At 36.1% G+C, this 27,762-nt stretch overlaps 1 protein-coding gene across 1 annotated transcript in view; it reads right to left on the reverse strand.

Moving 5' to 3' along the window:
* Nucleotides 1–29: 29 nt before the first annotated feature.
* The window catches only part of pcif1 (phosphorylated CTD interacting factor 1), a 32,747-nt gene continuing 5,014 nt past the window's right edge, over nt 30–27,762 (reverse strand). The window contains exons 2-16 of the mRNA XM_056460611.1: nt 27,582–27,724; nt 27,384–27,508; nt 25,756–25,893; nt 24,921–25,063; nt 21,454–21,608; nt 18,446–18,593; nt 18,268–18,351; nt 15,976–16,075; nt 15,691–15,853; nt 13,460–13,635; nt 13,084–13,170; nt 9,813–9,997; nt 6,731–6,824; nt 3,232–3,407; nt 30–2,904 (exon numbers count right to left, since the gene is read on the reverse strand). Of these exons, the coding sequence (XP_056316586.1) occupies nt 2,529–2,904; nt 3,232–3,407; nt 6,731–6,824; nt 9,813–9,997; nt 13,084–13,170; nt 13,460–13,635; nt 15,691–15,853; nt 15,976–16,075; nt 18,268–18,351; nt 18,446–18,593; nt 21,454–21,608; nt 24,921–25,063; nt 25,756–25,893; nt 27,384–27,508; nt 27,582–27,705 (2,274 nt within the window). The 5' untranslated portion in view covers nt 27,706–27,724 and the 3' untranslated portion in view covers nt 30–2,528. The remainder of the gene's footprint in view (nt 2,905–3,231; nt 3,408–6,730; nt 6,825–9,812; nt 9,998–13,083; nt 13,171–13,459; nt 13,636–15,690; nt 15,854–15,975; nt 16,076–18,267; nt 18,352–18,445; nt 18,594–21,453; nt 21,609–24,920; nt 25,064–25,755; nt 25,894–27,383; nt 27,509–27,581; nt 27,725–27,762) is intronic.

Consider the following 27,762-nt stretch of genomic DNA (forward strand, 5'->3'; position numbering starts at 1 on the left):
TATGTGCAGTACAATAAAATGCCAGAAGATTCATGATTTCAATATTTTACTTTTCTGATTCAGAGGAAAATCTTTATACCACTTCAGGTGATGGGAAATGCCACAACACTGATAATATACAGGTAGAAGAAACAAATCATATAAGCACAGACATATTTACATTCACTGAATCTTTGTCTTTATCAGAATAAGATTACAGGAGGGGGGGGGGGGGGGGGGGGGAGAGACATTCATGGCATTTTAGAGGACACAAACGCAATATAAATCAATCAACATGACTGATAAATGCAAATCGGTTAAAAGCCTAGTGTGGCAAAGCTTACAACTAATTCAACAATACAGATCTGTACAATTTATCATAGTTTTGTAATGAAAAAAATATCATGCAAAATAAAAACCCCAAACAGTTTCGTAAGAAAACAAGGAACAAACAAAAACGAAACGAGAGAGAATTATAAAAATAAAGTTATGGATAAATGGATGTTTTTGCTGGTTACACTTTATGCATGTCTAATGCAATCGTACACGATTCTACTTAAAGATACAAGATAAATTCCTCCTCTTTTTAATAACACTTTGGTTTAGTTTAAAACAACTATTTTCATAAATCCTATCATTTTAAACAGTTATTCAGAACCCGAAAGTTAAATTAAAAATAAAACGCTGAAAAAGACATCTTTTGTTTTAGTTTTTTCTTCTCTCGAATAAACTCGCGACAGCTGTGTAGGAAAACAACAAACTTCATACCCATGTTCTGTACAACATCTACAGTTTTGCTGGTGATCCACTCTGGGATTAAGAAATCCAACAAGTGCCCAATGCTGAAACCAAGAGTTATGTTGGATTTTTAAAATGGCAAACTGGGTTACATGACCACCGGAATGCTTTTAAACTCAATATAAAAGCCATTTCCTATGTTTGGCTGCGTAGTCCAGTGGATAAAAATCAACAAAGCAAACCTATGAATACATCCAGATGGAAGTGATTGGGTTTAATGACAGTATACGAATTTCTACATGCATGTCAGCATGGCAAAAACAAACCAACAAAACAATTGTAGTGTCAATAAATGCAACATTTAACGTCCAAATTCGATCTATATTTCCTTTTTTAAAATGTACATTCAAAACGCTGCCCAGTGATACTATTTAAACTCAATATTATGTAAACAAATTTCTCTGATTACGATAAAAAGTCAACTTTTAAAGCACTTTTCACATACACGAAACGGTGAAATCAAGGCAACAGCCGCTGATTCTACTAAAACGGACGCCAATGTGGTTTCTAAAGCCACTCATTTGCTTCAAAATGTTTTCGTTCTCAATTGTAAAACGCTTGAAACAAGGAGGTAGACTCACTGGAGAAAACAAAAACGAGCGGCGCTCGCCATATTTAGGAGATCTGTTCAGAAAACATCACACTTAATGCTTTCATATCATAACTAATAAGAAATTGACGTTCATTTTTTCCACTTTTGCTAGATATCGATGCTACAGTTGATGTGACCCAGAATGCCACATTAGGACTAAAGGTTCACACAGGCATGTACTGTACAGAAAAGAAGATAAAATCCTAAACTTTTTTTTTTTTTTTAGATCTGCTATTGTCTCTGTACAATATTTTAGGAAACAAAAAGGACTGGGTTTCACTGCAGACGGATGACCGGGTGGAAAATAGATTATAAATATGTATTCTTCTGCTTGTTTACTGACCTTTTTGTTGGTACGTATAGTATATATTTTGTCATGAAGAAATCAAACGTGACCTCAGAATATAAAAACGAACTAACTAATGCTTCGAGAAGCGCTAATGCATGTCATGATGAAGGCTGTTAAACATAGCTGCCTGATCGCCGATCGTCTTCTGACATCTAAAAGAAGAATATACAAGCATCTGTGCATCAACTCTGACAGCGTCATTGTCCTGCCAGTGAGAAAAGCACAAAGTTAAAGAGTGAATGGCACTAAAGTTTGTCATGTTTCACTACAAAATCAACAGAAATGATCATGCAAATTTAGGGAGACTATATATTTGTTGTTGTTTATTTGCATTTTTTTACAATGCAAAATAAAATGCACTACTGTTGAATTAAAACTACCATTGCATTGCATTATTTAAGCTGAAAGTATAATTACTTTAACAGTAATACAGTAAATTACTGTATAGGAAATCTAAATAGTTGACCACTAAGAATGGGAATAAATGCAAAACTTGCTTAATTATTGAAAACAAAGTGTAATAGCTACAAAGAAATCGAATTTTCTTCAAGCTAAATATTTTTCTTTTGATATTAGTGTGAAACAGGACAAGTTTCAGCGAGACTCACCCTTAAAAAGGCCAACAAAAAATAGAGAGAATCATATATACTTGACAAATACAAAACAAAAAAGGTGACCAAACTATCAATATACGCTGATATAAAACCCAACAATTATGATGCTCAATATAACCTAAGACAAATAATATTAAATAATAGAGGCGGAAGAAAGTAAACAAATATGGGTCTTTCTATCTTTTCACGTGAACATTTACATGCCCATCAAAACCCAACAGCGCAATAATAAACCTCTCATACAATCATAAACTCTTCTGATCAACATACATACATACAGGTGTCCACACGGCCAGCGCTGCGGTCTAAATGTTTGTTGTGTCCTGTGCAGTCTTGTCCACAGGACTGCTGTTCTCTTGACTCGGAGCTGAGCGCTCCTGGGCCGGTTGGAGTCTTTTTCTCCAGTATTGGTGGAAGATGGACCCGGCGAGGGTAGTGAACGCCCGGATACTTTATACGCCGCCAGGAGCTCCTGGATTCTCTCCGTTGTGGGCTCCCATTTGGCAAAGCCAGCATTGTTTTGGAGGAAAATGACTGCCGTTCCGTGGATGGCCTTGTAGTACATCTCTTCTCTAGTGTGGACAGAAAGATCAGAATCAGAAAGAGCTTTATTTCCAGGTATGTTTACATATACGAGGAATACAGAATGACAGGACAAAGCCACAGATGATAAAATAATAAAAGAATAATAATAAATTGCTCTCCTGTGACTTTTTCCACCCCCAAAATATTTCCCAAATGATGTTTAACAGATTCAGGAATTTTCCACAGTATTTCTTATAATATTTTTTCCTCTGCATTAAGTCTTATTTGTTTTATTTCAGCTAGCTTTCACCCTTTTCGTGCAGCAAACAGGGAACTAAAACTCTAGAATGAGGAAACGGCTGCAAATGTCTGACCTTTTGCAGATATGCTGCGAGCCGCTGCGGTACTCGTGCTCGAAGGCGGGAACAGTCATCTGGTGCCTGCGGAAGCGACTGGCCTCCATCCGCGTCAGAGCAGGAGTCGGCGGGTCACGCCACTCCGGCACAAAGATGATGAAGGACAGAGGCTCGCTGGAGCGGCCCAGGAGATCCTGACGGAAAACCAAAGTCAGTGATTCCAGAAATTTCCATACAAGTTAATCGCATCTAAAATAAAAGTTTGTCTTGACAAAATATGTGTGTATTATATACAGTTGAAGTATATTAGAAGAATATTTGCCTGTGAATTTTTCAGATATTCCTAAGTGATAATTAATGAAGCCAGGAATTTTTCACAAAATTATTTTTTTCTTATGGAGAAAGTCTTATTTGTTTACTTCGGCTAGAATAAAAGCAAAGTCAATATTATTAGCCCCATTAAGCAGTAATTATTTTTCAAATGGCCACAGAACAAACCATTCTTGTACAATGAATTACCCTAACTTGCCTAATTAACCGAGTTATGCCTTTAAATTGCACTTTAAGCTGAATACCAATATCAAATATCTAGTGAAATTTTATGAATCACTCCAGCACAACAATAATATAATAAAAATAATAATTATAATATAATAATAATATTACAACACAATTTATATATGAGCAATATCACACAAGTAGCAGTGCGATATGGCTGTATATCAGCACTGGTGGGAGGCGTGCGTTGGCACGAGGGTGCAGGCCGAGTGTCTTAGCGCCCCACCAGTGCTGATATACAGCCATAACACACTGCTACGAGTGTGATTTTGTGCTTATACAACAGTTTGATGGCACAATCTTGTATATAAAAAAGAAAATAAAACACGGAGAGTCTAAAACTCTTTTGTATTAGGAACTACTTTCTTCCGCCATTCATTCACATCTGCGGCTGACGTCAGAACAGCAGAAGCCGTTACTAATTCACCGACGTCGGCTAGTATTTGAATGATTCTCTAGCATAATGTGAAGCGGCGCTTTTGGTGTGTGACCCCCTTAAGGTGATGACAAAACAGCTGATTTTGCTCACATTTTAAGATTATAAGGGTGAACGTGACAGGAAATGTCATCCGTCTACAGAGATATCTCCCTACAGTCTATTACAGTCTACAGTATTTCTCTGTTGCCATCGGTATTGTGACGGGTGCCAGGTGTCCCAGCGACTTTAAGTAATAAAAAAAGGAGACAGAAACTATTTCGCTCTTCCTATTGGCCTTTATGCATTTCTCCCAAGTGCTGTTGACTACATACATGTCGGTCAACGACAATGAGTAGGCAAAAGGAAAAGAAAAACACACTCAAACATCCATAGCAAGATAAAATGTTACATTATTGAAATAGAAGAATGATACAGCGGTAGCGCGATCATCACACACTTCTCAGAGCTCGCCACAACTGAACTGAGCTCCCATACATGCGTGCTTACATCTAAAAGGTCAAACAACCACAGAAATAGTCCTCTTAAAGGGGACATTTATACACAAAGCAAATCAAACATTAAGCGACTGTTACAACATCACAATAATTAACCTCGAAAGAAACAGAGCAATCACTACCAGACTGCTGTTGTGTTTGCGATAAGGAGAGATGAGGCTGAATCCAGCTTCTTATTTGCAGCTTCTTATTGACTATCCGGTCCACCTTAAAAACCGTGACGCTTCCGTTTTTCAGCTTTTTATTCGCGCTCAAGAAAACACACTAAGCAACGGCTTATTATGCGTCTATGGCCACCGACGAGATCTCTCAGAAATTGTAAATATTTTAAAATAGGCACTATTCTCACAAATAAACTACATAGTTGCAATCTAAACAACTACATTCTCAACTAAAACAAGCCTCAAAAGTACATTTAGCTGTCTAACAACAGGAATATTTGTCAAACTAGTGTCTCTGCTTGTTGCTGGCTGTATGAGGGCGGAGTAATACACAGAGGTGAAGGGTAAAGAGGCCTTTGTGTGATGTATGTTCCTGGCAAAATATTGCACGGCTATCAGCCAATCAGATTCAAGAACCAGACAGAACTGTTTTGTGTGTGTGTGTGTGTGTGTGTGTGTGTGTGTGTGTGTGTGTGTGTGCAAGTGTGTGTTTATGTATATATATATATATATATATATATATATATATATATATATATATATATATATATATATATATATATATATATATATATATATATATATATATTTATGTATATATGTATATATATATATATATATAGGGAATAATATTTCTAAAGGAGATGTTCACATACAATCGAACCAGATTCTGATATAAACCCAAACAATACAGATATAAAAAATAACAACATTTGGAAAATAAGTTGTGTAATAACAATAATATTACACAAGGAGAAAGCACTGAACTATTAAAACTTATTTAATCCTTTATATAAAAGGCATGTTGGTGTTGCAGCTTAAAGACGCCTCTCATATGGAGAATATGGTCACACGCAGTGCTCAGGTGTGAGTTTCTCACAGACTTCAACAGTGTAAAAATCTTGATGGTTCTGTGAGTCTCGTCTATCAAATTTGAGCTTTAATTTGTATTTTCTATTGGATTCGAGTCAGGTAATTGGCTGGGCCATTCTACAGCTTGATTTTCTTTCTCTGAAAGCATTGGAGAGTTTGCTCAACTGTGTTTTGGATCAATGTCTTGCTGAAATGTCCACCCTGGTTTCATCTGTATCATGCTGATAATGTAGATTTTGGACTGGAACTACTGAGAGGTTTCAGCTGCTGTCTGTGCTTTCACTGCCTTTCTACAGCTCCCTTTCTTCATCTGTCCAATACTTTTTTCCAGTATCATTTCATTTTATTAGACATAACTTCATTTGTAAACTAATTACATTTGTTTTCTTTGCATATATAGATTTCTTTGGTTGTTACCAACATCCGGTAAAAAGTTCAAGTCAATGGCAGTGACGTGTTCAACACTTATTTCCCCCACTGCATGTATACATCATGTATTAAAAAAATCCAAGACAAATTAATTCTGTCAAAATACCTCCAACTTTAATTATATTTTGTAATTAGATGGCAAATAGATGAAATCATACGATTTTGTCCAGTTTTTAGTCAGAAATTCACAAAGAAAACGTGAAGCACTGTAGCCTTTCAGTTTTCATAAACCTTTGATCAAACTCTTATCTTCATTCAAAAACACACACACCAGCCTTACGCAGCTAAAAATAAATACGTCATCATTACGTCATCGCCAAGGAAAGTAAATAAAAGCCTTATTCTTTGCACAGATTGTGCTGTTATTCCTGTAGAAAATGTAGTCATTCTTATACCTGTAGTGTGATAAGCAGTCTTATTTTTGTATAATATATTATTGCTTGGGTTTTTTAGAGAAATGGTGTTTGTGTGTGGGTGTGTATGCACCGATTTACTGTAAACCACAAATAATTCCTTGTGTTTGCGCACACTTTTGGTTTTTGATCAAATAAAGAGTCACACACCTCAAAGTGTGTCACCATGGCATCCATGAGCTCCTCACAGAAAGGAGGGTTCGCCTCAAAAGAGCCACTGGCCGGAGAGAAGCTGAGAAACGGCCTGTGAGGACACAAATGAGGAAGTGATGCAATAATTACTTTTATAGAAAAGTAGCATTCATCTCATTCAATCAGCTCCCTAGCTTCCAAGATCATGAATCAGTAGGTTGTGTACATGAATTCGGGCACTGATGAGCTTGGTTCAACACATATTGGGACACTGGGGGCTCTACTTTGACAATCCATGCACAACGTGCAAAGCGCAGGGCGCAAAAGCATTAAGGGCGTGTCAGAATCCACTTTTGCTATTTTAAGGACGGAAAAATCCGCTTTGTGCCGTGGCGCATGGTCTAACAGGGTTGAGCTTATTTTCTTAATGAGTTATAGGTGTGTTTTGAGAATAAACTAATCAGAGTCTCATCTCCCATTCCCTTTAAGAGTCAGTTGCGTCATGCCGTAGCGCATTTGCTATTTACATGGTGGACTTTGTAAGTGTAAAAACTGAACACTAGAGAGAAAACAGTTAAACAGAGCATCTACAGCGCGAGAATGAGTGACGAGCCTCCTCATTATTTACTTTCACTTTCACTCTCGTGGATAGGGAAACTTCTTGTACGCACAGACATCCATTAGCCTATACATAATTAATTTCCTTTGTTAAGCGCAAAGATTTGTTTCAAAACTATTTCTAAATTCAGTTCTAATTTCCAGCAAATGAATAAATGAACAATAATAATGAAGTGTGTTAAAAAAACTGAGTTATATCCTAATACACATGCTGTGCCCCATATGGTCTAAAACCTGACAGGTGGGCAAATCTAAGCTTGTTTTTAATAAAACTAATATAAATATGCAGATAATAAATAATACTGCTGATAATAACAACATTATACAAAAGCAAATTGTTATGAATAAACTGAAAAAGCCCCCCCGAGATGAAGGCAGTGGTCTTTATATGTAGAAAATAATATTTTTTGCAGTGTTTTAATCCTTTAATTCTTTTTCATTTGTAAAGATATTTGCGTATTGCTGTACACACTGTTTGTATTAAGCAATGTGTAAGTGAGGCACACAAATAACGTGCTTTGTGCTGGACAATAGACCAGCTTTGATCTGATCTATTGAACAGACTATTATAGTTCCTCAAAATAGCAACGCGCCAGCAATGCGCCTCCTTTTTTAGATCAGAATGCCTATGGGCGCACATATGAGCGCAAATGCATTTGCTATTTAAACAGCGTGGTCCAAAACGTCAAAATGACTCTTGCGCCAAGCTGAAACTAGCAAACAACAATTGTGTCACGCCTTGCATCGCATTGCGCCGGGTGATTGATAGGGCCCTGAGTGTGACATGAGAACGTCCTCATTGTACATCATCAACTAATCAGCAGATCTAATATTTTTAATCTATTAATTTTACAAAGTTTTTAAAAGTTTGTAAGTATGTTTAAAAGTAAAACATGAAAATAATTACATTAACCATTATATTAAAACGCTAAAAATAATATGATTATTTCATATAACAGCAACATTTCAACCATTAAACAATTGTAAATGTTTGCTAGATTGTTCTTAGCCTGTCTAGCTATTCTTGTTTATGTTAAAAATAAACATATAACAATCTTGTTTTAGAAAAACGTCTCTCGTTTGTCGTTTTGTTTGATGATTTGGCTTTTGTGATGTCTTGGACTTCCGAACTGTTATGTTTTTGGTTATGATATAATGGTTAGTGTGTGTTTAGCATACTGAGAAGTGTTTTTAATGTTATGTATAAAGTCACTTCTGGAGTAGAAGACGAGTTTGAAGCTGTTGTTTTATGTTGTGACACAAATTTACGTTAAGGGTGCATAGTGTGCATTGATGCGCCCTGTTTTTCACAGTGCATTGTGGGATTTTCCGGGTACTAACGTTTTAGTGCACTGGAGGAACTTTTCAATTTGGACACCACTTAAAATGGCTGGGGTCCTGACTTGTGCACTGACTACTGAACAAGGGAGCTGATTGAGACACAGCCATTGTTACAGAATTACTATAAAAAATATTAATTCATTATCATTGTAAAGGGACAGTTCACCAAAAATCATCAAATATGTCATCATTTACTCTCCATGCACTTGTCACAAACCTGTCTGAGCTTCTTTCTTCTGTTGAACAAAAAAGAAGATATTTTGAAGAATGTTGGAAACCTGTAACCACTTCACAGTGCATTGTGGACCTTTTCAGAGTGTGAACGTTTTAGCGCACTGGAAGAATTTTGTGATTGACACAGCACTTAAAGTAAGCAAGAGAGCTGATTGAGACACAATCACAGAATAACTATAAAATATTAATTGACCATTATTTTAAAAGTACAATCAACCTAAAATCAACTATTTTCATCATTTACTTTCCTTGAACTTGTTACAAACCTCTCTAAGCTTCTTTCTTCTGTTGAAGAAAAAGAAGATGTTTTGAAGAATGTTGGAAACCGGTAGCCTTTGACTTGAATAGACAAATTGGTAAGAACAGGTGACTTCCATAGTATTTTCTAACTTACCTGTTTAGTAAAGTACCTACTTTTGTGTTCAACAGAAGAAAGAAACTCAAGTTTGGAACAAGTAGAGGGAAAATTGATGATGACAATTTAATTTTTTTAGTGAACTATCCCTTTAAACTGCACTGAATTTATGACTATATTTATACAATCTTAACTACATTTATTATAATTAAACATATGTATATAGTTTGAAAATGTATACATAATTGAAATAAACACAATTCTTTAAATAAACATGTATACATTTATGCATTTGTGTGTCTGTCTGTTTGTATTTACTACAATAAAAAACATAACACTGGTGGTAAACCTACTGACACATTTAAATGGTAAATATAAATGCCTAAAAGCTATGATATTTTTATTGCCAAATCAGTAACTTATGGTTATTTCATGGCAAGATCAATACAGATAAAAACATTTTACACAACAACCTCATAAATGAATAAGGGATGATACAAAAAGACACTTCAAATTTTTAAATATTAAATATGACTGAGCACATTAACATACCCTCGAGAGCCAAAGAAGCCATCAATGTCTGGAAAAGCCGAGCAGAACTGCTTGAAATAGCAGTTTAGAGGAGAAGCGAAGCACTCGAATGTCACTCCGAACTGTTTATTGAGTGCCTCAAAGACGGGAACAGGAAGAGACCCCTGTAGACCAGACCCCTCGTTCACACCAGAGCCAAACATCACCTGCGATTCACAACAAGATAAGTTAATATTGCTCGTGGTTTCCAGATTAGCTAGTAAACAGTAAACAGTGTTGGGTAAGTTACTTCCAAAAATGTCCCATGAAGTGCTTTGAAATTTACATTTTTTATTTGATGTTTGATGTAATCTCAACTGAAACATGAAGAGAGGGCGGGACAAAGTAGCTCCTCCCCTTATAAAAACAGCCAATAGCGTTTAGTTTTTCTCATAGCTCTGCAAGTGACAGTGGTTGAGCTGAAGCGCATCAATTGAAAAGCTAATGAGAAGGGGCGGGGCATGTCAGATACTAGAGAGCATTTGATTGGTCAGAAATTTTGATGAGAAACTGAAGTATGAAGTGACATAAAAAGTAAAAAAATCATTGATCGATTCAGGCAGAAGTGACAAACTACAAGCTTTAGATGTTTATTAGGGGTGTCAAAATTGTTTCTTCGATGTACCATGATGCAGACGCGAACAATATCGGTTCAGTAATAATCATAATCGGTTATGTACTGACGTCATTTATCACATTCAGTGTTGGACAGTAGCGTCGCTACAAGTAGTGACGCTTCTAGCTTAACTACATTTCTCAGTAGCGTGACGGTAGCATCGCTACTTTATAAATCCAATAGCTTTTCAGTAGCGAAGCTATTTTTTAAGGTCAAGTAGCGCAGTAGCGTCCACACAAGCTACATTTACCAATCGCAGATCAATAAAAGACAGCACCAACATTCACGGAGCTGTGAGGCCGGTGTCTTACCGATGGAAGTAGATTTATATGATGGCGAAAATGACGATTTCTTCTTCTTCCTGTTTTAGGCTGGTTGACAACAAACTTTTTGGTGCGTTACTGCCACCTCTCGCTCTGGTCAGTGACATTGCAAATCAATCATTGGGCTGACACGAGAAACTTGCTTGATGGAAAGATGACTGAAGGAGAGGATTTTATATATATATATATATATATATATATATATATATATATATATATATATATATATATATATATATATATATATATTTTGTTTTGTTCGACACATTTAAAGAGTGTTTTCTTTGAGCACATAAAATTAAAGGTACAGTTCGTATATCTGACTGCTTGTATTAAAGGACAAAATTGTATTACAAATGATATAAAAATATATTAATAAATTATACATTTTAACACAAGAATTATTGTGTTGCATATCGCAATATCACATTGTGTATGGAAAGCATCATCTATGTACACTGAGATATCGAATTGAACCGAATGGATAGCATGATAATCGTAACCAAAACATGAGTTCAGTGTAGGTTCACACCCCTAATGTTTAAATCAGTTTTACATTTGCTAAATGTGAATTGTCACTGTTTTGGAGATCACTAGCTAATAGATTTCCTTAAAACTAACAGACTCAAACTAACATTCATTTTCTTTTTACCATCATGGGACCTTTACTTACTAATTACATCATTCAAGTTGCATTCAAACTTCTTTTATAGGCTGCATTTACACTGCAGATCTTGAGGGTCAATTGCGATTTTGTGACTGTATCCGATTTTTTTGACGACCTGCTTAAATCATCTTTTTAAAGTGACTCGCATCCGATCACCTGCATTTACACATCACATGGCAAAGGCACAATGACCAGAAAAAAAAAAAAAGAGCGGGCGCTGACTAACAGCTGATAATTAAAGAGTGCTCTTTTCTCGATTCATGTAATCTGTTCGCAGCTTTTGACAAGCTGCTCTACTATATAACTATATAACTATTTAACTATACTCTTATAGTTGTGTAAATTGCTTCCTTGTCCTCATTTGTAAGTCGCTTTGGATAAAAGCGTCTGCTAAATGACTAAATGTAAATGTATAGTTTATGACAGAAAGGTTCTCATTTGTCCATCTTTTGATATCTAGGCTTTTTTAAACCAGTAGGCATCTTAATGTCATGTCCATGGCGTGATTTATGCACGTGATGTATGCACTGGTTTTATATTAGTTTATATTGGTTAAGTGGCGGACATTGCGCTCTCTCTCTCTCTCTCATTAACATGCTTAAATACCTGTGCTATATGACAATATAAAAGCTGTTTAAGTCCTCGTGTATGAGATTTAAGGTTTGGGACTCTGCTGAAGTCTGTCCTGAAAAGAAAGTGTCACTTGACGTCATTCGTTATGGTTTTTTAAGTAACGCGCGACAGGTTAAAATCCGATCTACCTGCTTATACTGCAGACACCAGGGCACAGATCCGATTTATATTGAATAAATTTCCACATATGAACAAGGCCTGAATCTGATTTGAGTAAATCGGAATCCATGTGATTTGTTCCTGCTTACACGTACAGGGGCCAGATCCGATCTGTGCCACGTGGGAGAAAAAAATAGATAAATAAAAATTTCGGAATTGAGTCACTTGAACAGTGCAGTGTAAATGCGGCCAAAATGACTGTGAAAAGTTAATTATTTATTCAATAAGGAATTTAATTACTAGACTCCATATTCAACACAGACACTAGAAAAACAGGACTTTTTACTTTTATCTAATAAAAATAACAAAACTTATTAAACATTACATGTTTGACAAAAAAAAAAATTTATAGACACATTTTGTACATGTCATATATTGACATAAATCTCTTACTCATTTCATAGTTTCTTAAGAATGAGTTATTGTTTTACAAAGGCAGGATATGAAAAATATCTGAATTACTTGTGTGTTTATGTGTATGTGTGTATGTGTGTATATATATATATATATATATATATATATATATATATATATATATATTCATTTGTACTACATATTTTCACAAACTAATTTCTTAGTCATTTTTTCGTAACCATATGCAAGCGTCTTGATAAATGTAACCTTCTTTAGTTAAACTATATTATTCTGTAAAATGCATTTATACAACCAAAGTACAGCTCCTCTGTATCTCTGAACTGATTTATACAGAACTGTCAAGTATGAGTAAATAAATTACCTACAATTTAAACGTAATCCCTTACTTTAATTTTAAAGCAGAAACATAATTTAATTACACTAAATTTATAGTACAGTAAATTAATTACACCAAACACTGTTAATAAATTAGCATCGTACCTGGTATCTTTTGATAAGGCACCACACGCGTGAAAGGAACTTTTCAAACCTTGGGTCATCAATACAGCTGTATCGATAGAGGAGTTCCTGAGAAAGAGATGAAACTAATTATAAAAGTAATTCAACACAGTGTATACTTCTGCTCTTAAAGTTTCAAGTTTCTTTCTTCAAGCTATCTTGAAGGAAGCTGAAAAACTGTAACCATACTATGGAAGTTAATGGTTAGCAGTTTCCAACATTCTTCAAAATATCTTCTTTGGTGTTTAACAAAAATAGAAAGTTTGGAACCACTTAAGGGGGAATAAATGCTGAGCAAATTAAAATTTTGGGTGAACATCATTTAATATGTTTTAAGTTACTGTCAGCGTGTACGCACCAGTTTGTTGAAATGACCGCGGCTGACCTTCACCATTTCTCCTTTAAACCGAAGACAAGCGATGTCGTTCTCAAAGTGCAGCTCTACACGGGTTTGAGGAGGAGCCGGAATGGACAGTCGGACCGGATAACAATAAACCAAGCGGTCTTGGACCTCCGCTGACTCCGTGCCATCCACTTTAAAGCAAGAAGAAGAATTCAGAGTGTATTACATGGCACATACTGTACAGCAGAAGACAAAATTATGAGCCCTCCTGTGAAATTTGAATTATTTTTCAACATTTTCACAAGTGATGTTTAACATTTTTCAAAGACATTTTTCACAGTATTATATTTCTATAAAACAATAATAAAACAAATATAAAAAAGAATAATAACTACTATAACAACAATTATATTTAAAGATGTAGTTATATATATATATATATATATATATATATATATATATATATATATATATATATATATATAGATAGCTGCTAAAAACTGCTAAGATCAATATTATTAGCCTTATATTACAGCCACTATCGTCCAATGACTTGCCCAATTAACTTAACTTGCAGGTGTTAGTCAAGCATCATGGGTTTATAGGAAAACTAAGGGTAGACGTTTGTTTCGGAACCTGGCACATTTGTCTCCTTAGCTTGATTCATTTGGGCTTATGTGCAATCTCAACTCGGATGAAAAAAACTTGGTTTGGTTTGGTTGTAAGTGAGAAAGCAATACGATCCAATGACCCAGGCTATATCACAGTGTATTATGGTTATGTAATAGCCATATGTACGGCTATATTATAAGAGAACGATGAGTAGTGCATGATGTCATTCCTACAGGTTAAAGTGCATTTCCTGTCGAACACGAAAGTGAAAGCACGCTGACTTACTGTACAAATAAAAAATAATAATAGCAATAACTTTTTGGTTAATGAGACTTCTGATACAGAATAGATATATATTATAACCCTTGACAAATGAAATGAGGCTCTGTTTAAGAAAGTCTTACCTCTGATGTATATTTGATGATGAGTATGTGTGTGGATGTCACTATCCAAAATTAAAGTGGGCCTTTTCGCTTATAGTAGCTGCGTCCCAAATCGCATACTTATGCACTATTCTATGCCATTTTGTAGTATAAATAGTGTAAGTAGTGCGTACACACTGAAAACTCTAAAAATAATAAGTGCACTTTAATAACCCGGATGATGCACTCATTCAGACGGTAAAATGAAGTGTGGAATGATGAACACTTCAACCGCAGGTTTGCTCACGTAGGGGCAGAGCTATCAGGTGCACATGTTGGATTACTTAATTTATTTTGGATTGTGAAAGCAAAATTCTCCTACGAGAGTGATTATAGCGCCTCCCGATGGTGAATGCAGATCTACTCATGGCAGGTATTATTTGATAGTTTGGTCATTTAATTCACTGATTTGGCAACCGTCAAATGTCATCTGGGAAAGTAAAGTAAAAAAACAGTGCTCCATTTGGGACGACACTACATACATATACTGTGCTGTTGAGTATGTAAGTGCATAAGTACATAGTGCATAGTGTATAGTGCGCCATTTGAGATGCAGCTAATGTGTTTCTCTTCGTCATAAATTAAAATAAGGATGTAGGACAGCTGAGAGAAATCCCAGAAAATACACCAAACTCTGACCACTGTGAGGAGTCTACTTGCATGTGACTTTTAAGACCCAGAACACAATACTTCTGCAGCTCTGCGCAGTTTTGCTCCAACCCAATCAAGCACAGCTGATCCAAATAATCGAGGTGTTCAAGAGTAAAGCTGAGGTCACACTGGGCGTTTCCTCCCATAGACTTCCATTCATACGCATGCGAATGCGTCAGACCGGAAACGCAAGGTCATGCGTCAAGTTTCGCATGTCGCTGCGGTGCAAAGTTCAAGCTTTGTAAACTCTGACCTGCGGAATCGCATCACTTGACTGCGTGAGACCAATCGAGGATCAAAACATGACCTCTTTGAACAGAAATTTAAAACATGGAGCAATCGCTCGCTTTATTAATGTCTAATCATCTAGTTTAATCCCGCCCCTTTTCGCAGCGCTATACGACAGAATTTCGCACACACAAAGCCTAGTGTGACCATAGCTTAATCTTGAACAACTTAATAGTTGGACCAGGTGTGTCTGATTAGTGCTGGAGCTGCGGCCCACCAGGGATTGAGTTTGAGACCTATTAAAACACAAATTCCCATTTGTATTCCTCCTACCTGAGATGTTGCACTCTTTAAGTAGCGTAAGGTGAGCTTGTCGAATCCTGCGCACATATTCTGCAGAAATGTGATAGATTTTTGAACAGATGCCTTCGACAGAGTCCTTCGCCACCGATGCCACATGAGGGCCGCACTGCTTCCGTAAATGCTCGAGTCGATCCTGAGGGAAAGATCACACATGTTAATCATCCAGTCTGTTCCATGTATGTGACACTATGTAGACATTAACTACATGCTAGACACTATGTAGTCTAGCATGTAGTTAAAAGACAGAGAGTGTACCATGTAGTCCTCCTTGCTGGCAGAATGGTCTCGTCTCAGCCAGTTCATCGTGTCCTCCACGTTCCACTTCACCACCTTCCGACTGTCTGGAGTTGCATTTCTGTGTGAACCACAGTAAGCGTCAGGCATGGGCCAGTATAAGATTCTAACAGTATAAAAACCTTGGACAAAAATATCAGGGTTTCACAGTACTGATATTACTTTTTAATAAAATATTCTTTATAAATGTCTGGGTAATCGAAAAAGGCTTTTTCCCCCTTAGAACACTTTATATTTTATCATATATATATATATATATATATATATATATATATATATATATATATATATATATATATATATATAGAGAGAGAGAGAGAGATAGATAGATAGATCTATATATATATAGATAGATATATCTATCTATATATATATATATATATATATATATAGATAGATAGATAGATCTATCTATCTATCTATCTATCTATCTATCTATCTATCTATATCTATATCTATATATCTATATATCTATATATCTATATATATATATATATATATATATATATATATATATATATATATATCTATATCTATATATATATATATCTATATATATATATATATATATATATCTATATCTATATATATATATCTATATATCTATATATATATCTATATATATATATATATATATATATATATATATATATATATATATATATATATATATATATATATATATATATCTATCTATATATATATCTATCTATATATATCTATATATCTATATATATCGATATATCTATATATATCTATATATCTATATATCTATATATATATATATATATATATATATATATATATATAGATATATATATAGATATAAAATATTTTAAATATTTTGGAACGGTAAACATGTCAGGCTAAATAATTTAACTAAATCCTTGAAACTAATGAAGATAGCACAGAGCTCGACAATAAGGACTACCCGATGGCCCGGGGTCAGTGTGCGAGAAGCTCGGGACAGTAGACAGAATAGGCTGTCAATTGCGTGCAAAGGGTGCTTTCACACCTAGACGTTTATTTCTGAACCTGTCTGGTTTGCCCAGTTAGCGCGGTTCGTTTGGCATATGTGAATCCCGCAATCGTGTTGGGATCCGCACCAAAACACTTGGTCTGAGATTGCCTGAATGAGGTGTTCTCAGCTCAATTGAAGCGAATCTGGAACGGACTGATTGTGGTGAGAAAGCAAAACGATCCAACGAACGAACAAACCGGGCTACATGACAGTGTTTTATGTTTATGTAATAGCCATATAGACGGCTTTATGAAGAGAGAATTATGAGTAGGGCGGGATGTCATTCCTTACTGGCAAAAAGTGAAAGCATGCTGAAACATTAAAGAGTGCGGTTTATCCGTTGAGAAAATTGACCGAAGATACCATCTGATAATTTTTCCATTTTTTTAATCTTATAATATTTTGTATTAAGCCTATTGTTTTGTTCATTTCTGCACTGACACCTCAACAGAAAGATCAACATCTGCTTCATGATCTGACTGCAGTCTTGCTTCATCTGTTATTTCTCAATATAATTTAAGTCTATAATGCATAATTCTAGTCAACATTGACACATGTTCGCGCATATATATATATATATAAATAATTATATTTTTCACTTTTCCAATTTAGATGAATCACAATTGTAATTGTTTTAATGGTCAGCTGTATTTAAAAACGTTATGCTGAATAAAATGTATGTATACAGTTATGTTTGGCTTTTGACACATTGTTTAAAATACATGGATAAGAAATAGCTATAAACTTCTTTACTTTTGGCAGGGCCAGTGAAAATTTTGGCAAGGCAAGTAAAAATCTGAACCACTGGTCCGATCAGTCCAAAAAAAAAAAAAAAAAACCCAGATTTCTTTACCACTTAAAAAGGCATCTTTGGGTATCTTTCTTTTCTTTGGATATAAAGTAAAGCCGCTGCACTGTTCTATAGCATGCTTGGACATTAGTTTATAAGCGATTAGTTTTTCCAGATGTTGGCTGAATTGTGGGCTGACCAGTAGCTTTTATGTGAAGGGTCCTTTTCAGCTGGAGTTGCCCTAAAAAACTATAGTTTAATATATTGTTTCCCTAAAAAACTAAGTAAAATAGTTGTCAAAAACTAGTAAAAATGTACATTTACCACAGGAACAGTATCACTGAAAATTTAAGCAGTTTTAAAGCCTTTAATTTTCCAAACCACAGTAACACCTTGAAACAGGTTATTGTCCCATGCCTAGTTAAGCGAGGAGAATATTTACCTGGAGTCGATCATTTTCTTGGCCGCCTCTGCATATTTGAACAGGAGTTTTCTGGCTTCTTCTTTATATTTGATGCGAGAGAGTCTAAAATCGAGGGGGGGAATTGATTCAATATTAGGAATATCTGATTAAAAACATTTTTAATAAAGTCACTGACAAACATTTGATGGTAGAGTACCTGATGGGGATATCATTCATGATCTCTCTAAACATGGACGGGGAGATGACTGGGTCACATTCACTGGGCAGGAGAGGATCCAGACCTTTATCCACCACTTTCCTCTCCAGAAGCCAGCGGTTGAAGGATTCCCGTGGGGGCTCGATACCTGAATACAACCAGACAAATTATATAATTTCTAATAATTAACATGCGTGTGTTTCAATCTTCATGAATGGTGTGGTCGGTAAGACATCTTTATATTTTAGGGTTATTTCATGAACAAAATTTCAGTACAACTAAAAACAAATCCAGTAAATAATCTCAGAAATGATTTCGGAAATCATTTGAACATTACACATTTCTTCTCTGTCACTGTTGATGCATTTATTACATAACTACTCAACCCAAAAACCCAAAAGACACAACATTTCACTCTACTGTATGCCGTATTGGGCAAAAAAGTAATATAGTACAATCTAAAGTCACTTAAAAAAAGAAAAAAAAGAAAAAAAGTATTGCTCAGTTCCTTTTTATGGAAAGTAATGTGAAAATATGTGTTATGTTATCTTTGCTTTGGCTTGTAATAAGTTACTTTCTTACCTAAAATTGACTATGTACTCATGTGTAAAGATACTCAGTAGCATGACAGTATGTTGCACACTCTATGAAGCAGGGCTGCATGATATTGGAAACATTTTACATTGCAATATTTTTTTTTTCCTCTACGATATATAATGCGATATAATTTCACGAGATGACTTCAGTAGCTTTAATTGCAGAGCTAATAGTCATTACTTGATAAGTAAGTCATTACCTAAGATGATTATATAGGGGAGTGAAATACAAATAAATTATGTAATTTATTATATACATAAACTACAGTCATAAATAAACAATTGAGCAAATATTAAAGTGAAATAAGCCGTGCTTTGTAGTTTTCTGGAGAGAGCAACAGTATTCAGGTACAGAAATTGAGTAATCAAATGTAAAATAGCATTGTATAGTCTTCAGCATATAAATAATTCAATATAATAATCTGTATGAAACTTCTTTATGCACTACCAAAATGCTTTAAACTCTCTTCAAATACTCATACAGTCACAGGCCATAAAAACACATGCAGATGATTAACTGCATACTAGTAGCCGGGGGGGATTATATATATATATATATATATATATATATATATATATATATATATATATATATATATATATATATATATATATATATATATATATATATATATATATATATATATATATATATATATATATAATGTTAGGGTTAGGGTTAGGTTATAAATATATATAATGTAACTTTAAATAATTATGGCCAGTAATTCGTATCCCATGGAGCCTTAAGGCAACAATAATGTGACACTAATCACTTGACATAACCCACCGAGCAGTACTATTTGAATCTTTGATGCGAGTTCCTCATCCACACTGAGTAAGGCTATGGGTCGAAACGAGAAAGAGAGACGGAGGAGAAACTTGTTTTATTATTCCCGAGGTTTCCAAAATCCTGGACCAGGCCGTATCCTGAGCAGCTGCTGTGGGGGTTATAAAGTGGTAAGACCTTAGTGACAGACGAGTCCTCGCATTGATCCTGAAGAGACAGCCTGTACACCAGCCGATGACCTATCCCACCTGCAGCTTCTCCACGATGGACAACCAGCGCTCTCCAGCCTCCGGCGCCTAGACTGCAGCTCTGCACAAGACGTTTGGCCAGAGGAGAAATGGTCGTGCCCAACAGAGCCTGGTTTCACTGAGGTTTTTTAATTCTTCACTTTCGCAAATTGGTGAAGTTTTTTTCGAAGACCAATTGTCGCCACTGGCTTGCATGGACCTGTGGAGCTGCGCATCGATTGATTTGCTCGTCAGTGTTTGGACTCTCAGCAGTGAATATTAAACCACACTGAACTGAACTAAATTGAACTTCAACTCTGAAAACTGGACTGACACTGTTTCAATTTGCTATAATCTTCTATGTTAAGCTGCTTTGACACAATCTATATTGTAAAGGCGCAAAAGAAATAAAGGTGAATTGAAGTGAAAGCAGACAGCAGTGTCACTGTTGCTAAATATTGAACATATGTTCAAAAAGACTGCCTAACAGGGTAAGGCTAACCTTACTTACCTCCAAACAGAATCTGAATCTGAGAATCTGTCGCTACTATAAGGGTTCTAGACTAACTGGCCATCAACTTATTGATTTGTCTCGTGACCTCCCATTCCCTATTTTTGCCACAAACTTTTTTTAATATAAACGAAGGCTTTAAATGTCCAATGAAGGCTTTACTACCAAGCAGAGTCGTCAGCCGTCAGCTGTCACTTCACAACAAAAGATGCTAATCCGGTCACGGCTGTTTTTGAGGCTGTTTACACTTTGACTTCGTTCCATTTATTATGATCAGAAATAAATCCGCTTGCTCGGACAGTTACAGAAGGTGCTATGAGATTAGAAGGTGCATTATTGATTTTCGCCATTTGTCTACCTCTAGGGGAAGTCCTAATAAAAATGAAAAAATAACATGTAGTGTGTATTTGGACTGACTGAATTTGCACATGATCTTAGCAAGCAACTTGACAAAACAGTCATTATTTTTGTTACTGCAAAAAGCATGCACATAATTCGATAAGACAAGCTAATCCAGCACAAAATGTTTCATGAAATGTCACCAAAATGCTTTATTTAAACTTCTTAATCAAATACAAAATGTGAGGGGAAAAATGTAAAAAAAAAAAGGTGCACCTTTAGAGAAAAAGAACCCCCTCTTACACTACGCTGACTATGGGCCTGAACTTTCACTATTACAGTTCAATTCTGCAGAGTCTGTACAAATCTCATGTGTTTTGACCTGTGGTTTCTGGCTATCTATAATCCTAGCTCAACGTTGCATGTCTTGCGATGTGACTATTCCTGATGCACACATTGCGATATCGATGCTCAACTGATATATTGTGCATCTCTTAAATGAAGCGTCAGTGGTAAATCATGAAAGCAGCATGAGGAACACATACCCTCCCGCTGAGAGCACAGCTCATGGTAGTGCTGCCGGAGTTTGGTGGTGAGTTGAGCTCTTTGCAACTCGATCTCCGGGTGTGGAGGAAGGTGGTCTGCTGGGGCTCTCTCTCGAATCACAGCGTTGGTCTGAATGTCCAGGTCCCAGTACACCCTGAAAGATAAAGGCCAGTTCAGACATGTCACAGCACAGAGTTGACTCATGGCTACAGAGCTCACAGGTACCCTATAATAAAACCTACCTAGTATATCTAGCCATAATCGATTAATAAGAGATCAGCATACGGAAATGGTCATACAGTGAGCCTTACACACAATTGTTTCCTCATTCTTTTTTAAATTCCACAAGTGTAAAAGCCTGGTGAAGAATAGGCCTATCACAACACAAAACAGACTTTTGCATGCCTCACAGGGCACACCCTCAAGACTTGCATGTGCTATAGGTGCTTCAGGTTCACATCATCCAGACCTGATAAACTGCCGCATCATCAAGATCAGAGTGATGTTGCTCTGGGATGATCATATGCAAACCCCAGGCTGCGTTTGAAAAGTCACAATGTTTCCTTGCGAGGCAAGAATGACCATTTTCCTCCCTTAGTTATTTTAAAGTTCATAATAAACTGACTATGCATGTGGGACTCTTATTTTGAAAACAGGAGATGCAGATCGTTTTCTATACATTGCTCTGCAATGACTCTATAATGCCTCATTCACACTAGCAGCGACTTTGTAGCTGCCTGTTACTCTGGGTGGGGATCTGCTGCAAACAGGTCTGTGTAGGTCTACAGCACGGAGAATACAACCGGTCTCTGAGTGAGCCGAGAGAGGATCAATCGAGCTCTAATGGTTCTCCTATTGGCTGTCACTCAAGAAAGTCACTCTTCATTTGCATAATGTTGAAGGATTCTCAACTTTGTAACGTCGCTTGACAGGCCCACTTTGTCGCCAATAGTCATTGTCGCTCGCGTAGACTAAGGTCGCCGGAAGTTGCTCGCTCTGTTGTTGAAACAAATGGCCGGTTGTTGCTTTGCCGCTGCAAGTTGCTTGTTGTGTGAATGCGGCTTAAGCCATCCGTTCACATGGTCGTCAGACTTCTACATTTACACAGACGCGAGAAAATGAATCTTTCTTTCTTTTTAAACTGACCCAATTGCTAAAAAAAAATCTAAACAATAAAAAGTAAGTAAATTTACTTCTAAAAAGCGGTTGTCACACACAAGTACAACCCAACATAACATAATATTGGGGTTGTAGCTATACCATTAATTTACATTACAATACCATACCAGCTCAAGTATCGTGATACCAAGTAGAATTTGGATACTGTAATTCATAACTCAAATCTAAGAAATAAAGAAAACTGTCAGAAATACTATATTTTATGTTATAATAGGCCTACTTAAATTTATTTCATAACTCCCTTATTACTAAAAAAAAGTATTTGCACATCACTTCACCTAAAATGCATTAGCTCGTTTCGTTTATTTTGTAGATAACTGACCAACAAAAAATACATTAAAATAAAGATGCAAATTATCCTAAAATTAGTTTTTTTTACTACAAATTATACTTCGAAATTCATTACAAAAAGAGCAAATTAGGCTATATGAAGTTGTCAAAAATTGTTTCTATGTTTGCTATTTTGGGTTTTCCATCTGTTGTTTTTAAGTTGAAAGTAATTAAAAATTTCACTTTGTGAGTCGCTCTTGTTGAAGGATTGTCGTAGTTGTTGTAGCTACTAAATCATATTAACCGAAACAGAAATGAACTGATTTAGATGTGCGTTCGAACTGTTGCGTCAAAAAACGTGCAATAGGCTACCATAAAAGGAGTGAATTTTACACAGTTTTGCAACCTTAAAAGGGCTCCACAGACTACTCAAATAAAATGGTTTGTTGTGAGCATTTTAGTGACTTTTCCACATGCAACATTATGTATTGTTGATAGACTGTTAATGACGATACTACTGTTTACAAACTACAGTGGCATCGCCAGTATTTTCTATTCACCTTATTCTCCACGTACGAGTGGGCGCAACCATTTGAATCATTTTGGCTCGAGACTTCCGGTCTCATTCACTTCCATTCATTTTTAGACGTTAAAAACAGCTCGTTTTGCTGCTTGGTGTTGCAAACTGATCTTTTCTTATTATATTATTCTACTTTGTCTGTATAGTCAGGCAAACACTTGTTTGTAGAGTAAGTAGTTTGACCGTTTTCTGCCGTTTATTATTCCTAGTCATTTCTCCCATAGGCAACTAAATCGGAAGTTCTAAAACAATCGCAAAAACGAGCGCACTTCCGCATTGAAGAATAAGATCAATACTATAGTATAATGGCTATACTACCATAGTACAGGTAAACCATACAACTCTATATAACATATTAAATAATGACTTTTAATAAATAATCATTTGTGTTTGTTAACACAATTTGTAAGCTGGTATACAGTGGTCACTCGTCATAACGCGGGTTACCTTTTGCGGTCTTGTAGTTTTGCATATTTTTAGGTCAATTTGACTTGCTTTTTTTTTACTGACTGGCTGTAGACCACTGTCAATATATGAACTGTTAACGAAACATATAGAAACTGCTACTGATAAAAAAAACTAAAAAAGAATGAACAAAATGCTAGTTCTTTATAGCGAGTACCAGTAATTTACTGCTAATATTTCAGTAATATCTTGACTCACTAATTGACAGCATAACAGGAGTTGTATGTTCATTTAATAATAAATAGGATCAACATTGTGCAATTGAAGGATGAAAACATCTTATTTTACTCTAGACAGTGAACTACAAGACTGTGTTTTTTCTCAGACACCATACACCTGAACAAAAAGTGTCAAAAGTATCAACACCCTTAATGTATGTCTTTAAAAAAAAATAAATAAATCAGCATAATGGCCTGCTTCTACTGAGTGGTACGGTACGGGTCACCTTTATCAGGTATGCGTTTCCACTGCCAAAAGGGTACCAATATTACCACATGCGTTTTAGATGGCTTAGTAAACAACAAGAGGACATACGGCGGATTCAGCTCTTCTTCTTGGCTTTGTGGCTATTTATCAAGATGACGACGAGGTTTGTTTGAGCTTGGGGGGACAATGGCTAGTTATTATATGTATATATTATAACGGTGTAAAATCTCAGCTGTGTATTTAAAAATAGTGCTTCCTGTGTTTTTATTCTCCTGGCCTGTGTATGCGCTTAGTAATGTTTCTTTGTAAACCAATAGCGTTCAGTTGCACGTCTAGCTCTGGCTTATGTTACCCTTTTGTTGTGTTAGGTACCCTTTGGAAAGGGTACCCAAAAACTGGTACGCTACGCTTTTTAGTACCTTTTGGCAGTGGAAACGGCCATAAAAGCGTATCGAACCGTACCGTACTACTCAGTAGAAACGGGCCACAATAGAACTTGGTTGGGTTGCGACCCATTGTATATGAATAAATGGAGCCCATACTCACACAGAGGGCCGGTATGGTGCCGGTGCAGGTGCACTGGCCTGGCCTTGTTTCTCATCTGTGGTGGTGTTAACCCAAGGTTTGACTCCTGGTGTACTGGGAGAAATGGGGACAGTGGGAGTAGTTGGAGTGGCTGGAATCTCAACCTGAAATCAAAACGAATTCAGAAACATTGTTCACTACAGTATGTTTTTTTAACTCTTGTGTATTGTTCAAATTGACTACTCTTTCGTTAACTTTGGGGCTGTTTTTGCCCCATTCACTTCCATTATAATGACATTTATTGATTGCAAACCATGACACCATATTATTATGTATTGGTACGTTATGAGAGCTGAGCTGCTTGTTTTGATTTTTCCAGAGATATCAATGTAAATGCGCAAAGGTCTCTTACACTCTCGCACACACACACACACACACACACACACACACACACTATTCTCCATATAAAACTACGCTTTTTTTGCACTGCCACTGATGATCAACAGTAAAAATGAGAAATGTTACCTATTCCCAACAGGGAAAACCACCACCAATAAAGAACACATAACATGGTGTCATGGTTTTGCAAAATCAAAAAAATGTGCTTATAATGAAAGTCAATGGGGCAAAAACAGCCACCAACATAACAAAAGGGTGGTCAATTTGCCCAAATTGTTGACTTTTGTTTTTTAATTTCTAATGCATTTTCCTAAAATATGTGTCAAAATAAGGTGTCACCTAAAATCATTCCATTTGCTAAAACACAGAGAAAGTTGTGGCCAAATAAAGACGCCACAGGTTAAATATCAAATAGGCATATTTCATATTTATTTCTGCTATTTTGAAGGACACTAACCTTTGGCCTCTTGAAGCTGTTAGGGCCCGCTTGAGAAGCATCCTCTGATGGATGTCTTTTACGCTGCCCGTTTCCTAGACCTGCATCTGCATTCGCCTCACCAGAGGCTGGAGCCGCATTCAATCCCAGAGGATCTGACTGAAAAATTAAAACACACAAACATAGGAGTGTTATTACTGTTCATGAAAAACTAGAAAAAACTCATTTTTATTAATACGAAAAAGCAAAAAAACTAAATATGTAAATATATTTCCAAATGCAACTAGCTAATAATTCCGAAACTGAAGTAAATTGATAAATTTAGATGTTAAATGGACAGTTCACCCAAAAATGGCAAAACTCTGCCATCGTTAACTCACCATTCACTTGCAAATGCAAACCTCGATGAGTTTATTTCTTCTATTGACCACAAATGATGATATTTTCAAGAACGTTGGAAAGCTGGTAACCATCGACTTCCATAGTATTTGTTTTCCTACTATGGAACCGTAATTTGTTTTCGGTTATCATCAAAATATGTTTCGAGTGTTCAACAGAATAAAAAAACTCAGAAAGGTTTGGAAACACTTGAGGGTCAGTAAACTTTATTCGAGTGAACTATCCCTGGGTGACACGGTGGCTCAGTGGTTAGCACTGTCACCACACAGCAGGAAGGTCACCGGTTCGAGTCCCAGCTGGGTCAGTTGGCATTTCTGTGTGGAGTTTGCATGTTCTCCCCGCGTTGGCGTGGGTTTCTTCCAGGTGCTCTGGTTTCCCCCACAGTCCAAACACATGTGCTATAGGTGAATTGAATAAACTAAACTGGCTGTAGTGTATGTGTGTGAAAGCGATTCCCAGTACTGGGTTGCAGCTAAAAGGGCATCCACTGTGTAAAACATATGCAGGATAATTTGGGGGTTCATTCCGCTGTGGTGATGTATTCTGATGAATTAAGGTACTAAGCCGAAGGAAAATAAATGAATGAATAAATTAACTATCCTGTTAACTGTTTATTTTAATGCCAAGTCAGCATTGAAGGCCATCTTGATGGCAAAACAAATAACAGTAAAACAAGTTACATCAACACAAACAACCAGAAAAACAAAGCAATTCAAATTAAATAAGAATTTGCAAACTGAAGTAGAAGTTAAAGCAATTTTAATATAAAAATAATCATAATAAAATGAAAAAGCACAACTCCATGATAAAATGTGCACGATAATCACAGCTTTGCTTAAAGACTGTGTGAATCAGAAGTGCTGAGACTTTCAGTTTGTTGATGTACTTCCGACTGAAATGGAATATTGAGTAGGGGGGCGGGGCTTTCTTTTTTTGACGCATCATTTCCTCATAGCAAACTAACAGCAAGAGGGGCGTGGTTAAGAAAATAGAGGCTGAAGCGTCAAACTGACATCATCAGAGGAGTGCCACTCCAAAACCTAAAAGCAAATGCTCAGAATTTGATTAAAGATTACCTAAACAAACTGTTTTATTTCAGTGGAATAACTTGCACAGATTAATTATTGACCTAAAGAATAACAATGTGCTTTAGCAAAATCAACATTGTAAGTTCTGATTTCACACAGACTTTAATCACATTTGCATGATTAAATTATAATTATCGCCTATTCAGTCAAGCCTGAACTTACAATGACATCATGCTGCCCCAGGACAGGCATCTCCCACAGCGACTGGTTAGTGAATCGATTGAAGTAATACGGCCGGTTCTCCCTTTTACTCCAACATTTTGACCATCCAGCCTGGATCAGCTCATCTGAAAGCAAAACTAAAATTCAGACCAGTGTAGACCGAATGACAAAATGAATATCCCACTGATCATCACAGACCTGGCAGCTCTTGGATGGGTTTGCTAGTCGAGGGTGATAACGGAGCAGCCTGCGACGTGGACCCGGTGGGCGACATGACCAATGCTGAGTCTGCCTTAATTGTTGTGTGGTTTTCACTCGTCATAGCTCCTCATTTGTCCTGTCTTAAAACAAAAGTCAAAAAATCAGTTTTATTATCAAA

This window comes from Danio aesculapii, chromosome 6, assembly GCF_903798145.1.
Source record: "Danio aesculapii chromosome 6, fDanAes4.1, whole genome shotgun sequence".
NCBI classification, from domain to species: Eukaryota; Metazoa; Chordata; class Actinopteri; order Cypriniformes; family Danionidae; genus Danio; species Danio aesculapii.